Genomic DNA, 16294 nt, shown 5'->3' on the forward strand with positions numbered 1-16294 from the left:
GCTGTTTTACCCAATCGTTCTTTAGTATAAGATTATTTAGTTTCCAATGATTTTTTGGTCTATTTTCCCCTGGCTTTTTATTAAATGTAATTTTGATTGCATTATGGTCTGAAAAGGATGCATTTACTATTTCTGCCTTACTGCATTTGATTTTGAGGTTTTTATGCCCTAGTATATGATCAATTTTTGTATAGGTTCCATGAACTGCTGAGAAGAAAGTATACTCCTTTCTGTCTCCATTTAGCTTTCGCCAAAGATCTATCATATCAAACTTTTCTAGTATTCTATTTACCTCTTTGACTTCTTTCTTATTTATTTTGTGGTTTGATTTATCTAATTCTGAGAGTGCAAGGTTGAGATCTCCCACTATTATAGTTTTGCTATCTATTTCCTCTTGCAGCTCTCTTAATTTCTCTTTTAAGAATTTAGATGCTGCACCACTTGGTGCATACATGTTTAATATTGATACTGCTTCACTATTGATGCTTCCCTTTAGCAGGATATAATGCCCTTCCTTATCTCTTTTAATTAGATCAATTTTTGTTTTTGCTTGATCTGAGATGAGGATGGCTACTCCTGCTTTTTTGGTTTTGCCTGAAGCATAATAGATTCTGCTCCACCCTTTTACTTTTAGTTTGAATGTCTCACCCTGTTTCAGGTGTGTTTCCTGTAAATAACATATAGTAGGATTCTGACTTTTAATCCAGTCTGCTAACTGCTTCCTCTTTATGAGGCAGTTTGCCCCATTCACATTTATGGTTAGAAGGACTAATTCTATATTGCTTGCCATCCTATTAACCCCTGCTTATGCTTTTCCCCTTTCCTTCCCTCTTACCCCCCTACCCAGTGTTAAGCTTGTGAACACCACTTGCTTTTCACAGCCCTCCCTTTTTAGGATCTCTCCCCCACCTTAAAGTTCCTCCCCCTATTTTACCCCTTTTCCTCGAAATTTCTGTATTCCCTTCCCCTTAGCTTACTCCTTCCCTATCACTTTTCAATGAAGTGGAAGAAGTTTCACCATAAATCGAATATGTCTATTGATACACACTATTTTCATCTCCCTCCTTTCTTTCTCTCAGATATAATAGGTTACCTTTGCCTCTTCATGAGATGTAGTACCACCACTTTACACTTTTTTATGATATAATATCTTTTCCACCTCTAGTTTCTAAGACAAATTGTACATATGTTCTTTACATATTTTTTTGGCAGAAGTATAGTTTTCAAGATTTCTTTTTACCTTTTTAGAAGTCTCTTGAGTTCTGTATTTGAAGATCAAACCTTTTATGTAGGTCTGGTTTTTTCATCAAAAATAGATGGAATTCATTTATTTCGTTAAATGTCCATCTTCTTCCCTGGAAAACGATGCTCATTCTTGCTGGGTAAGTTATTCTTGGCTGCATACCAAGTTCCTTAGCCTTTCAGAATATCATGTTCCAGGCCCTGTGTTCTTTTAATGTGGATGCTGCTAGATCCTGGGTTATCCTTATTGTGGATCCTCCATATCTGAATTGCTTTTTTCTAGCAGCTTCCAATATCTTTTCCTTTGTCTGATGGTTTTTGAACTTGGCCACTATATTTCTTGGCGTTTTGATTTTAGGGTCCCTTTCAGTAGGTGATTGATGAATTTTTTCAATGTCTATTTTACCTCTGTTTCCAGAACGTCTGGGCAATTCTCTTTGATAATTTCCTCGAAAATGGTGTCCAAGCTCTTTTTTCCTCACATTTTTCAGGGAGTCCGATTATTCTCAAATTGTCTCTCCTGGATCTGTTTTCCAGGTCTGTTATCTTTCTGGTAAGGTACTTGACATTCTTTTCAATAGTTTCATTTCTCTGGTTTTGCTTGACTCCCTCTTGGTTTCTCCTTGAGTCATTCATTTCTACTTGTTCCAGTCTAATTTTCAATGATGTATTTTCTTCAATCACTTTTTTTATATCTCTTTGTAATTGTCCAATTGAGTTTTTATCTTCTATGGAATTTTTTTCCATTTTATCCATTTTATTTTTAGAGAGCTGATGTCTTTTTCCAGCTCACTAATCCTGTTTTCCTTGGAGTTGTTTACCTTTTCCAGCTCACTAATCTTGTTTCTCAATGATTTGATTTCTTTATCCACTCTCTCTCTGAATGCATGGGATGACTTCTCCAGGCTCTCTTGCCAAGTTTCCCTTTCCTTTTCCCATTTCTCTTCAGTTCTCTTGTGAGAGCCTTTTTGATTTCCTCTATGAGATTCTTTTGTATTGAGGAGCAGCTCATATCCCTCTTAGGGGATTCATCTGGAGACAGTCTGTTTTTAGTCTCTTCAGTGTTTGAAGTCTGCTCTCTCTCCATACAAAAGCTGTCAATGGTTAGAGCTCTTTTGAATTTTTTGTTCATTTTTTCAAGAGCGGAATTAAAGAAAACAAACTGACAAGAGAAACAATTGGTCTGTTTTGCGGGGGATGGGGCTGGATGGTATTAATGGGCTTCCTCTACAGACTGGGGGTAGGGCAGCAGAGAGCCACTAACAGAACAGCAATGACTGTACTGAGTCTGCGCTCTGAGGCTCCGAGAAAGCACCGAGTCAGTCCAGGTGGGGATTGGGGGTGGCCGGGCTCTGAGAGATGCTGGCTTTCTGGGGTTTTAATCTTCACCTCCGGTGTTTACAGCCTCTCCACTGCTCCCGGCTTGCTGCCAAGATGGAGTATCTACATTGGGGAAAAAGTCTTTTCACAGAAACGGCAGAGATCGTACCCCTCCCCCTCTGGTCTGAGCTGTGTGAGCTGCCTGTCTCGCTCTGGCTGCTTGCCCTCAGTCTGCGCCCAGTCTGATTGACCCTCCCCCCCCCCCAATCAAACACAGACCTTTTCTGGCGACTTTCAAGGATGTCTTCTCTTGGTGATTATTTGTGGATTTCTTTCTGGGTCAAGCATTAAGTCTGAGGCTTGTCATGAAGTAAGTTCTGAGAGAAAACGAGGAGCTCAAGCAGCTGTCTGCCTCCAGGCCGCCATCTTGGCCGGAAGTCCACATTAGTATTCTTAATGCATAGGTTTGACTGTGTTGCTGCTCTGTTTAAGAAGCTTCAGTGACTTCCCATAGCCCTTGGGCAGAACATTTGGAGGCCTTCACAGACTGCCCATTGCTTATTTTTCCAGATTGATTTCATATTACTTCTCTCCACAAACTATGTTCCATAAAACTGCTCTCCTTCTGCTCCTTGTATGTACGTCATGTTTTTGTGCCTTTGCCTAATCCATCATCTCCAGTACTTGAATTGTTCACCATCCTCATCTTCACCTCTTGTAACCTCAAGGCTCAGCTCAAGTATCACCTCCCTTAGGAGATCTGTCCTCATCCCCCAGGTTGTTAATGTCTGTTACCTCAAAATATCACTTATATTTATTTGGGATATATCCTGTATGCACTTATCTACAGACATGTATAATGTTTAGCTCCATGGTGGCAAGCACAGTTTCACTTTTGTCTTTGTATTCCTGTCACCTGCCACAGTGTCTACAATTTGTAAGATAGTTTAATGTCTTTTCCATTTTGAATTCATATTGAAGTACTATAAGTTCATATCATTATTATCACTTAAAAGTCTAGACCTTTACCTTTTTGGATAGCCATGTTCTGAATAAAGTTATTTCTGTCTCGAAATTTAGGCCCATAGTAAACTTAGTCAATAAATCAGGCCTCAACAGTTGTGGGTTCAGATAACTTTCCATGACAGATACTGGCTATATGATTCTGGAATAGTTGCTTCACTTTTAATATTCCAGACAACTCTTTTAAAACTTTAAATTTCTTAGTAGTTGCAATTCTGCATTGCTAAAGTGTCCTTCCCAGGAAATCCTTATGGCAACGAAGTAGAAAGTTTATACAGAGATGTGTTAGTAACACAGAAATCAAGAAGACCTGTGTTCAAATACTGGCCCTGCCACTTAATGTCTTTCAGAGTTTGGGCAATCTCTTAATCTCTCTGGGTCTTAGTGTCTTCATCTGCAAAATGAAGGGATTGTTCTAAAGTAGGGGTTCTTAAAAACATTTTGTACCATGACTTACTTTGGTATTCTGGTAAATCTTATGGGTAACTTCTCAGAATAATATTTTTAAATGTATAAAAAAGTATATGTTTACAAAGGAAGTCAATTACATTGAAATACAAATGCAGTTATTAAAGTATTAAACAAACAATTTCATGAACCCCAAGTTAAGGACCTCTACACTAAGGAATGTATAACGACTCTTCTTAGCTCTAAGACTTATCATCTTATGATTTTCCAATTAAGAGAGGAATGGTGGTGAGAGAAATGGAAAGTGATGTCAGGACAAAAAGAGAAATCATTGAGTTGGGGAGAGGGGAAGGCTAGAGATCAGAGTGGGTTGAGAAATGTAGGGCTTGGATAGTAAGGTCCACCACAGTGTAAGGAAAGAAACTTGCAAGTGGAGGCAGAGAGTTCTGATGTGGACACCTCTACTTACTACCAGTGTATCCTTGGGCAAATCACTTAATTTCCTTGGGCCTCTATTTCCTCTTCAAAAGAAAATGTACCGTATTATCTCGAAGGTCCCTGTTGACTCTGAATTCTTTGTGTAGTGGATCTTGTACCAATTACTTGGTCCTTCTCCCCCCCCCCCCCCAACTCAAAAAGACATCAGGATGTAGATGTTAAGTGTTTTAGATGCAAAAACAAAACAAAACTGTAATAATCGTCTTTGACAGGTATTGGTCAATAGTATTCCAAATTCCTATGAACGTAAGCTTCTGGAATATGTGTGAGTGTGATAAGAAATTAAAAGGTATTCATTATGGTATGACTCCATTTCTTTGTTATTGAATTGGGTGAGACTTATTTATTTATTTATTTTTAAAATGTAATTCTTACATGCTATGGTGATGACAGCAGTAGCACTGTATTTCCTGAGAGTTATACAAACACTATTGCAGGAAACAATGTATTATAAAGTCATCATTTCCTTCATATTTTGGAGGAACATAAGGTTCTTTTCAACCTAATGGACATCACTTATTGGGCCTTTTTTGTAACTATTACATTGCCATCTTGGCATAATGAATTATCAAAGCTTAACTTCACCTAATTTCTTTTAATTTACTCCCTGTTTTTATATATTTTAAGCTTGAATAGAAAGTAGAAAACAAATTCATGTTTTAAAATAACTGTGTCAGTGATAAAATCTAGAAGTAACTCTTTATTCCAAATCCTTTGTTTATTTCATTTTTGAGAGATATATAAATGATTATGTTCACGCTTGAACATTATTTGCAAGTAATTTATTTTCTTCTGGTTATAGGTCCTTTTGTTCTGCATCACAGCTGCTATGTACATGTTCTTTTTCAGGTATGTTTTCTTTATAATAAATATTACTATTTGTAATGCTTTAAAATACCAAGATATTTTGGCTCATTTTGTGACTTTAATTTGTGAAAAAATTATACAAATAAGACCAAAATTACTTTGAAAAAATTAAGAATTTGAAACAATTTAATGTCTTATATGTAATGATTAATTATCTCTTGTATAGATGGTAGTGTATACTGATTTTGCTTTTCTCTTACATTGAATTCCCAAAGCATGTCAGTTATTAACAGTGTGGGAGAGGTAGCATGATAAAATGGAAAATATAATTTTGATTTGAAGATGGAGTTCATGAGTTTGAATTTGGGCTCTGTAACTTAAGGGCTGTGTGTGATATGGGGCATATCACTTAGCCACCATTTCTGAAATGATGAGCCAGTGTTTGATATCCCTAATGTCCATTCCAATTATAAAACCTATGATCATATTTTTCTTTATGTTTATTAGGATGAAGATATATGACATAAAATCATTTTTAGGACAAGTTATAGATAAAGATAATACAAACTTATTCTTTGTCTTTCCTTTTGAATTTGTTTATTTTCTCCACTTTGTATATTACCTGCATATTTGAGAAGAAAACAAAACAACAAAAAGTTTCCCCAAATAATTTTTTGCACTCTTTTTCCTCCTTAATATGTATAGAGCATGTTTTTCTCTTACTAGGGCAAAATAAAGTTGAGTCCCTATTCTTTTTTTTTTTTTTTTTTTTTTTTTTTTTGAGGCTGGGGTTAAGTGACTTGCCCAGGGTCACACAGCTAGGAAGTGTTAAGTGTCTGAGACCAGATTTGAACTCTGGTCCTCCTGATTTCAAGGCTGGTGCTCTATCCACTGCACCACCTAGCTGCCCCTGAGTCCCTATTCTTAATAAAATGAAAGTAAGAGTTGCAAAGAATAATTAATGAAAGTTGATTTCTTCCTTTTTTATGATCTACATAAAACTTTGAAGACCTGAAATAACATATGTAAGAGTAAAGAACTGTTACAACAGATAAAGAAATACTACCTTAGATTTGGGGTGGAAGAAATGGGTATCATTAAATGTCTTACTAACATTTTTTTCTCCCAAAGATTGCAAAAAGAGATGCTGTTTTTAGAATGTTAACTATCTGGTCCAACACTGCTAAAATCTTAGAAATGAAATTCTCCCATGAAACCTGTTTTCAGATATTATATGTTGTCCTTACAAATAATTCTGCAAACATTTATTTAGTCTGTATATAAATGCATGTTACACTAGATATTTGGGAATAAAGATGTAGTCTAGATGAGACATAGTCTTTTTCTTCTTGTATCTGATAATTTATTGCAGGGATTTGAAATAAATGATAAATTAATAAAAGTTCAGAAAATGTACTGTGCGAGGTCTGAGACAGTGATAGTGATTTCTAGCTGGTAATGGAGGGCTATGAAGTAGCAGGGAAATGTAGTTGTGAATTGCTTAATGTTAGAGGTGATATAAGAGTTGCACTTTTAAAAAAGAATGACAAGAATTTAATAGACAATAAGGGAATTATTATAGGCACAAGGAATAACATGAGCAAAGTATAGTTAAAAACTATAGGGTGGTGAGATGTTAGGATTACCAGGTGAGAACTCAGGTTTTCTGAACAGTGACAAGGTGAGAATTCAGGTTGTCTGGACAATTACAAGGTGAGAACTTAGGTTGACTTGACAGTTCTCTGGCTCAGACCTTTGATTTGGGCCTTTAAAGGGAGTTTACACCTTAGGAATTCTAAGAGGAGCAAGCTCATTGGTTGGAGTACTTCTTCCCAGAAGCCCTTGCATTATCCCACGCCCATTCTCTGGGAGGATAAAAGAGGACAGCACTCCAGAGATAGAAGAAGTCTCTGTGCTACATCAGGCTTGACTCGCCTTTCTGCAGGAAGGGAAGTCACTTCTCTGGACAAGAGTTAACGGCAACTGTCTGGAGACAACGGTTCTCTACAGGAAGAAGAATCTGTCCAAGAGATTTGAGTTGACACAGCAGATCTCTTCCCAGAGAGCAATCGGCAGCTTCTGGAGACAACAGCACGCTACAGTGAATGAATAATCCAGAATGGCTGAAATATTGACTTAGATGCAAGAGAGTAATAATATGAGCTATGACTAAGACACAGAGTCTAGAGGTACCAGATTGTGAAATGCTTTGGGTGCCAAGCTATGGATTTTGTATTTTATTCAGTAGATATTTGAAAACTTTGTAAGCATTTTAAGCAAAATGTTAAGACCAGTTCTATGCATATATGGAATATTGCTTCACAAAAGTATGAAGAATAGGTTTGGAAAGGTGGAGTATGTAAATGCAGGGAGATAGGAGGTTATTGGAAGGATGCAGGTAGAGGTAATGAAGGCTCTATACTTGAGGAAAGGTCAATTAAAATAGAGAGTATGGACCAAATATTGTGGAGGTAGAAAATGAACAGAATTTGATGATAGATTAGATCATATGCACGTGAGCGTGTGCGTGTATGTGAGGGGGATGGAGAAAAAAAGGGAAGGAGGGAGGGAGTCAGACATAGAATTAAAGATAGTGAAAAAAGAGAGCCAGACATAAAGAGATATACTAAGAGAATGAAAAAGGGAAAACATAGTTTGGGAAAAGAGAAAAAAGATGATGATTAAACCTCATGGAAGAAGATGAGAATTTAGATAAAGGCTAGATAGAAAGAAGGTAAGAGTTGTAATATTTTGGAAATTAAAGGAACAGTAATTATCCAGAAATAGAAATTGGGTATTTAACAGTGTTGTATGATTAGAAAGAGCGAGGACAATGAAAACTGAAGAGACCATTAGTTTTGGCATTAAGTACTAGTGATTTTTAAGAGAGTGATTTTAGCATAGTGGTGGCAATGGAGGTCAGAGTACATGGGATTGTGGGAAGAATGAGTGGGAAGGAAGTATAGATTTTGGAGATATTTCACAGCTGTTTAGCCATCAGTGGGAGGAATCAGATAACTTGTTGCTAAAAAAGTTGGAAAAAACAACAGAAGCTTATTTAGGATTGGTGCAACGTGAGCATATATGGCTTATGAGAAGAGGACCATGAAGAAAATATTGAAGATATCTGAGAGGGAAAGAAACACTGCTAAAGCAAGATCTTAGAAGGAAAGGAGATAAGGAGGATTAAATAGAGGAATTAGTCTTAATAAGTAAGAATAGCAAGCATTCAGCATTACCAGAGCATCCAACCATGAGTCAATTAAGGACCATTCTTTAAAGGCCTTCCATATGCCAGGACCTGTGGTAGGTGCTTGGATTAACATATGTTAACCAATCCCTTGCCAAGTGTCTTATGGAGGGGGAGGTTGAGGTACTGGAGTGTGTGAGTAGGAAAAGAGCAGGGAAGGAGTTAGCATAGTCTTAGGATATGTGGAGAAGCATAGAGGGAAGTGATGGTACTGCTTCATACTATCATGGCTAGATTGTGTCTAGAAGAAAACTGGGGTCAGCTCTGGATACCATAATTTAAGAAAAACACTGACATGTTATATTGTGTCAATTCTAACTATCTAAAAAGAGTAGGTAGCTGAAATATCAGAACTCAGAGAGACTGCAAGCCATTGACAAACATAGCTACAAAGTTGGGAGGGACACATTGTTGGGGGTTATCTATTAATTGCTGATAAGAAAGTTTACTTTCCTAAGTAATGGAGAGTTCAGTATCATCGGAGGCTAAATGTGAGAAAGTAATTGTCAATTAGGAGACCCTGTGACTTTCATATGGACTCCATTCATGGTATTTATTGCAGCATTCTCAACAGTTTCTTCATAGAATTGGTAAGTTATCATTCCTTACTAAGGCCCAGTTTGTTTTTCCTCAAATAACAAGAAAAAATATATTTGCAACCAAGATATTAATTTAGTCACTACATTTGGTGTTTATCTTTTGAACTTTTTTCCTTCTTAAACAAACCTATTAAAATCTATTAAAAAGTTACCTGCTGTAATCTGATAAAATCCAGCCAATATTTGTAGAAGTTGCTTGATTGAATTTTCAATTAATTTCCTTTTTTGGAAGAAGAACTTTATGCAAATATAAATAGGGGGGAGGTCCTGGAGTATTTTTCTCTCATGGAGAAATAGACTAAAACAAAGTTTCAAGATATATGAGATCTTAAACTCAGAGTGATGGTAAAAAGATTGTAAGTATTTTCTGTTAGGCACTTGTGACTGAACATTATTGCAGCTGTTCAGTGGTTTCTGAAATTTTATAATCTATCTCCTCTTAATGAATGTCTCCATTACCAAATAGACTATTATTGCCCTTGCATTTTTAATTATAGAAGAAAGGGTCAAGAATAAAATGACCTTTGGTCTCAGCTATCTTTAAGAGTTTCTCTGCTGGTTCTACCCAGAAACTTTATTGGGATGATATTGAAACCCTTTGCATTATTTGGATTTGTGTTTTTTCTGATCAGAATTATTTTTCAGAAATTCAGGAAGGAAAGTTTCTACTTGGGAGGTGTTAGAAAGTTAGATTATGTCTTATGTTTACTACACTTTGTCAGGTTATTAAAAAGTAAACTTCATAATACCAAGGATAATAAGTTAATAATATGCAGATGTTTTTCTGAAGGCCCAAATTATCTTTACCCATGATTGTTTGAATGTTATATCCTTCCACTATATTGTAAGTTTGAGAATAGAGACTGTTTTGTCTTGATTTATATCCCTAACTTGGGGATCCAGCATAGTCCTAGGGATTTAGCAAATGCTTGTTGACTTGTACTCAGATTTAATTTGTTTTTGTGTTTAAGGGTTCAGTGAGAAGGTAACATCTCTTATCCTAGGACTTAAGGTTAGGAAGTTCTCTGGTTTAGGATGGAGAGAGCTCTAGGGGAGCTTAGAGTTCCAAGGTGTGACTTGGCAACAGGATAGAGTCCTTAGATAGGGCATTGGCATGTGATTGATGAGCTCTAGATAGTTGCAACTAAGGGAACTTTTACAGAGTTCATATCCCAGGTTTCTGACAAACAAATCCTAGAGGCAAAGTTGTGAGGAAAGGGGAAGCCTCAAGCATGGCCAAAAATGAATGAAGTGGCAGCTAGGAGAGTACCTTGGGTCAAAGTTCCTAATCTTGCAACCATAGTCCAGAGCCCTCAAATTGTCATTCAATGGGTCCTTGGGAAGAAGGTTCTAAGTTGTGGTTGTTGAATCCTGGAAGGTTGGAAGGGACCTCAAAAACAATGAATCATGTGATAAATAAAAATCTAAGCTTCTTAAGGCCAGGAACTGTTTTGTCTTGTCTTTATATACCTCACAGGTAGCTTGCTGGATTGCTTCTCTAAGAAACCTAACACTTTCACTGTTACTAATACCCCTGACAGGGTTTGTTTTAAATAAAACCTAGAGGAAGATTTTTGCAAAAAATAAAATCATTTACAAAGTGTTGCCATCCCTAAAGCATTATAATGTGTAGGCCAAATCCTACTGTGAAAAAGGATACTGTTACCCTTCAGGATAGTTCACACCATTTGGCCAGGCAAAGGCTGACAGAACAATTGATCCTTATGGGTTGGACTTCAGAGTAAATGCAGGAATTTGACATAATGTTTGTTCAAAAAATTTTAGAAATTGCTTAAGTAGGGGAAGATAATAACTAAATGCCAAATGGCATTTATACCTACTTTTGAGGAGGTAAATGAAAAAAGTTTACAGATAGGAAGAGGAATTGTACTATAGCAGCAAAATTTATTGTCAGAGAAGGAAGGAAAGTGAAAATTAATGTCATTGAAGAGAAATGTGGGAATAGGTTATGTTTTTGAAAAAAAAGACCTGAGATTTTAGTTTCAACTCTTTTCTTTAAAAAAACAGTAACTAACATCTTTTTGTATAGCATCTTCATTTACAAATGTACCCTTGTGAAGATTTTAGAAGGAATTTTCAATTGAGGAAAGAATTTTAAAAAGGGGAAAAAATTACATCAGTAAAACTAAGCAAGACATCAACTATCTCATTGTATCAAATGCTGTAAACCCATAGTTTATCCATACTTCTGAAGAAAGTGTTCCAAAATTATTTTCTAAAACTGACAGATTATGAAGATCATTAATTTATCTACAAAGTACAATAATCTGAGTATTTTGAATTTCAACTCATGGATCAGTGTCTGGGATTGTTATAATAATTCTAAGGAAATCTGTCCACAAATTTCTATAAATAGGGAAAATAGTTTATAAAAATAAAAATATAAAATAGCATATATCTATGTCATTATATTCTTGGTTTTAGTATGATGAGTAGAGGCTAACTCCACACCTTTCCTCAACATCACTGTCTTAGACATTCTCCTTAATAATCTCAAATTGTCGATTTAATTACTTGATTTGTATGTATAGACCTGTCATAATTGACAGCTGGGCATAGAATATTGTTTACTATTAAGTAATTAAAACAGACATAATCTATGGCTGGAGAGAAAACAATTAGAAAGATACCTAAAGGCATTGTTGTTTATTTGGATTTTATTTGTTGTTTTAGAGACAAAAATATCTTTGTTTTAGAGAAAGTTTTTTTTTTTTTTTTTTTTTTTTTTTTTTTTGGAAAATAGCTATGAAAGTATTTTGAGGAAAATCAGAAGCTGCACAATGAAAGGAATAGAATAATGATTGTATTGTAGAGTCGATAAGATTTGAATTCCAAATCCATCTCTGCCTCTTACTACCTGTATAAATAAGAGACTTCATTTAACTTCCTAGTGCATCAGACAACTCAGTTGGACTTATCTATTGAGTCACAGGTAGATATGTGGTAGTTGAGGGAAAGATTTTTAATGGTTTGAGTCTCTTACCCTAATGAAATCACAAATTCTTCCCAAGCAGTTTTGATTTTTTTTTTTTTTTTTAAATAAACAGCACGGGATAGCTAGATGACTCAGTGGATAGAGCACCAGCCATGGAGTCAAGAGGACCTAAGGTCAAATCTAGCCTCAGATAATTACTTGTTCCTAGCTACATGATCCTGAGCAAGTCACTTAATCCCAATTGCTTCTCAAAATCAAAAACAATGAAGAAAAATGGAGAGTATCTACAGTTTTTAAATGCTAATCTATTGGAATCATTTTATAACTTTATATTGATATGTAAAAAAATGTGTGAATAATCTTTCAAAGTTAGATCATTTTAAACATAGTATATTTATTTTGAGCAATTGAGCAGTTAGTAATCATTGAGAATGTATAAGTTGCAAATCAATATAATTTTGACTTAAATGTCAAAAATGTAGGCCCTGTTGAATATAATTGTCATAAACTCATAGATTTAGAGTTTGTCAAAGCATTTATTAATTACAGTGATCATTACTAGTTCTTGAGAAAAGAGAAAGCAGCACATTTCCCTTCTCTAAGTAGAGGTGGGAGCTTTAAGTGTAGTGTTTTGCACATTCTGTTTAGCTTTACCTATTGGCTCTTAACTTTTTTTTTTTAGGTTTTTGCTTAATTGTGTGTTTGTGTGTGTGTGTGTGTGTGTGTGTGTGTGTGTGTGTGTGTGTGTATTGTGTATTAAGTTTAAATGGAGAGGGGTGGAGATTTATTGGGAAATGATTCTGATATTAAAGATAAAAGTAAACATTAATTGGAAAAAATTAAATAGCATTACAAAGTATGATAATATTTTTAATGTAATTACAATATTAGATAGAAATTCTCTCCTCATATCTCTAGAAAATCCAACAATTTGTTCATGATTCTGATATTAAAAATAAAAGTAAACATTAATTGGAAAAAAATGAATAGCATTACAAAGTATGATAATATCTTTAATGTAATTACAACAAGTTTAGATAGAAATTCTCTCCTTATACCTCTAGAAAATCCAACAATTTGTTCATAATTATCTAATTAAAGTCCCAGATAGGTTGTCAAGGTAATTAATTCTAAGACTATATATAGTTGTTTCACAAAAGAAATGTCTTAATTCATTAAATTTAAATATTGGAAAAGTGCATATAGCACAAATTTAGTACAAACTAGTATAAATTTTAAAATTATTTACTATATTATGAAAGACTTTCAGGGAGGAAAGTATATATTTAGCAGTCTTTTCATTGGTTAAAGTCTAAGACATATATTTTGTTGTTTTTCTTATTGCTGTTGCTATATGGTGCACATTTAAGAAAACTGCAGGAATTATCTGGTCAGAGCCTGATATTTTTGCAAATGAGAATAACCATTAATGGTTTCCTTAATATTTTTAGAGTGTATTTTAAAAGTCAATGTAATAGAAGGAAAAGAAACTTTGAGAAAGGCCTTCATACTACTTTAGATTCAAGTAAAAAGTCTTTTGATTTCTGTTTCTTACCATAAAATTATTCAAGTTACTCTGAGACTTGATATAACATCTTTATATTGATATTTGAGTTTTGGGAAATCCTATTAAGATAATCTCCAAACTCTAGAGACTGCAGAAAAGCTTTAGTGTTAGATTTTCTGTGAGGCAAAAAATTTTGAGGAAAAAAACAAATCTGATCTATGAGTACTTTTATATTCTTCAAAAAATAAACTTCTCCTATTAGTGTTTTTAGGGTTCATCTTTGGGTCTTGAGATGTGATTTTTCTTTTAATGTAGCCAACAAGCCTCCTGGTGTGCTTTCTTCATTATTTACTATTTAATATCAATTAACCAGACAGATTTTATTAACTTTTGGGAAAAGAATATTTATCACTACTGATCAGAGAAATGCAAATTAAGACAACTCTGAGGTACCACTATACACCTACCTCTTAGAATGGCTAAGATGACAGAAAAAGATAATCATAAGTGTTGGAGGGAATATGGAAAAAGTAGGACTCAATACACTGTTGGTGGAATTATGTACTGATCCAACCATTCTGGAGAGCCATTCTGCCCATCCAGCACGGTTTCTACTGGGTCTGTATCCCAAAGAGAAGATAAAGGAGGGAGAGGGAACCACATGTAGGAGTCCTTTTTGTAGTGACAAGGAAATGGAAACTGAGTGGGTGCTCATTAGTTGGAGAATGGCTGAATAAATTATGGTTTATGAATGTTATGGAATATTACTGTTCTATAAGAAATGATCAACAGGATGATTTCAGAAAGGCCTGGAGAGACTTACATGAACTGATGCTAAGTAAAGTGAGCCAGAACCAAAAGAACATTATACACAGCAACAAGATCATGTGATGATCAATTCTGATAGAAGTGGCTCTTTTCCATATGAGTTGATTTATGGCACTTCCAATGAACTTGTGATGGAGAGAGCCATTACATCCAGAAAGAGAATTGTCAGACTGAATGTGGATCGCAACATAATATTTTTCACCTAATTATTATTTGCCTCCTTTTTTTTTCTCATTTTTTTCCTTTTTGATCTGGTTTTTCTTGTGCAGCATGATAAATGTAGAAATATGTATAGAAGAATTGCACATGTTTAACATATTGAATTACTTGCTGTTTAGGGGAGGAGGTGGAAGAAGGAAGGAGAATAATTTGGAACACAAGGTTTTGCAAGGGTAAATGTTGAAAACTATCTTTGCATGTATTTTGAAAATAAAAAGCTATTATTTATTCAAAAAAAAAAAGTAAAAGAAAAAGGGCATTTACCAAGATGATAATAAAAAATGTTTGGTACAAAATATCCTGACAAAGCCAGAACAAGTTTTTACCAAAGTATAAACACCTTAGCTTAGAGAGTATATTTGGCAAAAAGATAATTTAGCCCTAGAAATCTTTTGTGATGTTCTTATGAAGTTTCCTTAAAACATAGTGGGGTTTTCTGATGGGCTTACTGTAGAGTCCTGAAGCTACCTTTCCTCAGTATGGCAATTTTTTTCCTTGACTTTGCTGTCAACTTTTCCAGGGATGCTGCTAGGGTACCTATGGGAAATCTAAAATCTTTTTTACCTTTTGAAATTCACATGGTCCTCTTCTCATCATAAAGAGTAGAAAGGAGAAGTGGGGGCTCTTTCTCTCCCCACTTCCCTCTATCACTCTCTCCCCCTGCTAAGTGATTCCCTCCCAGGAGGTGCTGGACTGCTTTCTTTTAGTCTAGCCTTTCACTAAGATGCTCAGATTCTAAACTAGCCTTTTATTTTACATAAAGCCCTGTAGGGCATGACTGAATTTCCTTATTTCTTCCTCTGTAGTTATTTAATTCCATCCATGGGTTTTTATCCCTTTCAAATTGATTGGGGACTTTTTGTACTTCCCATGCCTTTGATAGATTTATTAATTGACATATGTAATTAATTGACATACTACATTACACCCATCATCCACCATCACTCTACTAAAATAAAGTAGTATTTCTAGTCATCAGTCATCTGGAGCCAGTGAGCACTGCATTTAATGAGTTCTGATTTGGTCTTGTTGTTGTTGTTTGTTTGTTTGTTTTAATTTGCCGCCTTTTACATTATTGTTATCATTTATAGATGAAGAAGCAGGTACAAAGAAGTTAAGTGGCATGACACAGCGATTTAATGACAAACTGGAAATTAAGACCCAGGCCTTATTACCCTCAGTCTGGTGTTTATTATTATTATTATTTTTTTAATGTTTTGCCTTTTTAACTAAATTCTGACTTGTTTTTTGAATATTGTTATTTGGCTGCTAAGTGCAAGTCTGATAATTTTCTTTTACTCTGATTGTTGTAATATGTTTGTGTTAATATTATTTTACTTTTTTTTTTTGGAAAGACATTGAATCAATCATTTCAATAGTTTTCTTTCAAATATAGGGATAATGTATTAAGAATTGATTTTTAATGTATGCATTATATCCAGGTATCTTTAGGAATAGAAGATACTTTAAAGTATCTGAAATATATTGAAATCCCCTCTTAATTCAAGATATATTATCTCCCAGTTTACAATTCTCATTTCAGTTTAGCAAACATTTATTGAATGTCATCTATGCTGAAGGCACTATGCTAGGTGATAGCTATTTTTTAAAAAAACACTCTTAACAGGAACCCTACT

General features: G+C 34.8%; 1 protein-coding gene across 2 annotated transcripts in view; it reads left to right on the forward strand.

Moving 5' to 3' along the window:
• Positions 1–16294, forward strand: part of TMEM135 (transmembrane protein 135) — a 286760-nt gene that overhangs the window by 180044 nt on the left and 90422 nt on the right. For both annotated transcript variants that reach the window (XM_074304681.1, XM_074304682.1), the window contains exon 6: positions 5294–5340. In XM_074304681.1, coding sequence (XP_074160782.1) covers positions 5294–5340 — 47 coding nt within the window. The remainder of the gene's footprint in view (positions 1–5293; positions 5341–16294) is intronic.

Source organism: Sminthopsis crassicaudata, chromosome 3, assembly GCF_048593235.1.
Source record: "Sminthopsis crassicaudata isolate SCR6 chromosome 3, ASM4859323v1, whole genome shotgun sequence".
NCBI lineage: Eukaryota > Metazoa > Chordata > Mammalia > Dasyuromorphia > Dasyuridae > Sminthopsis > Sminthopsis crassicaudata.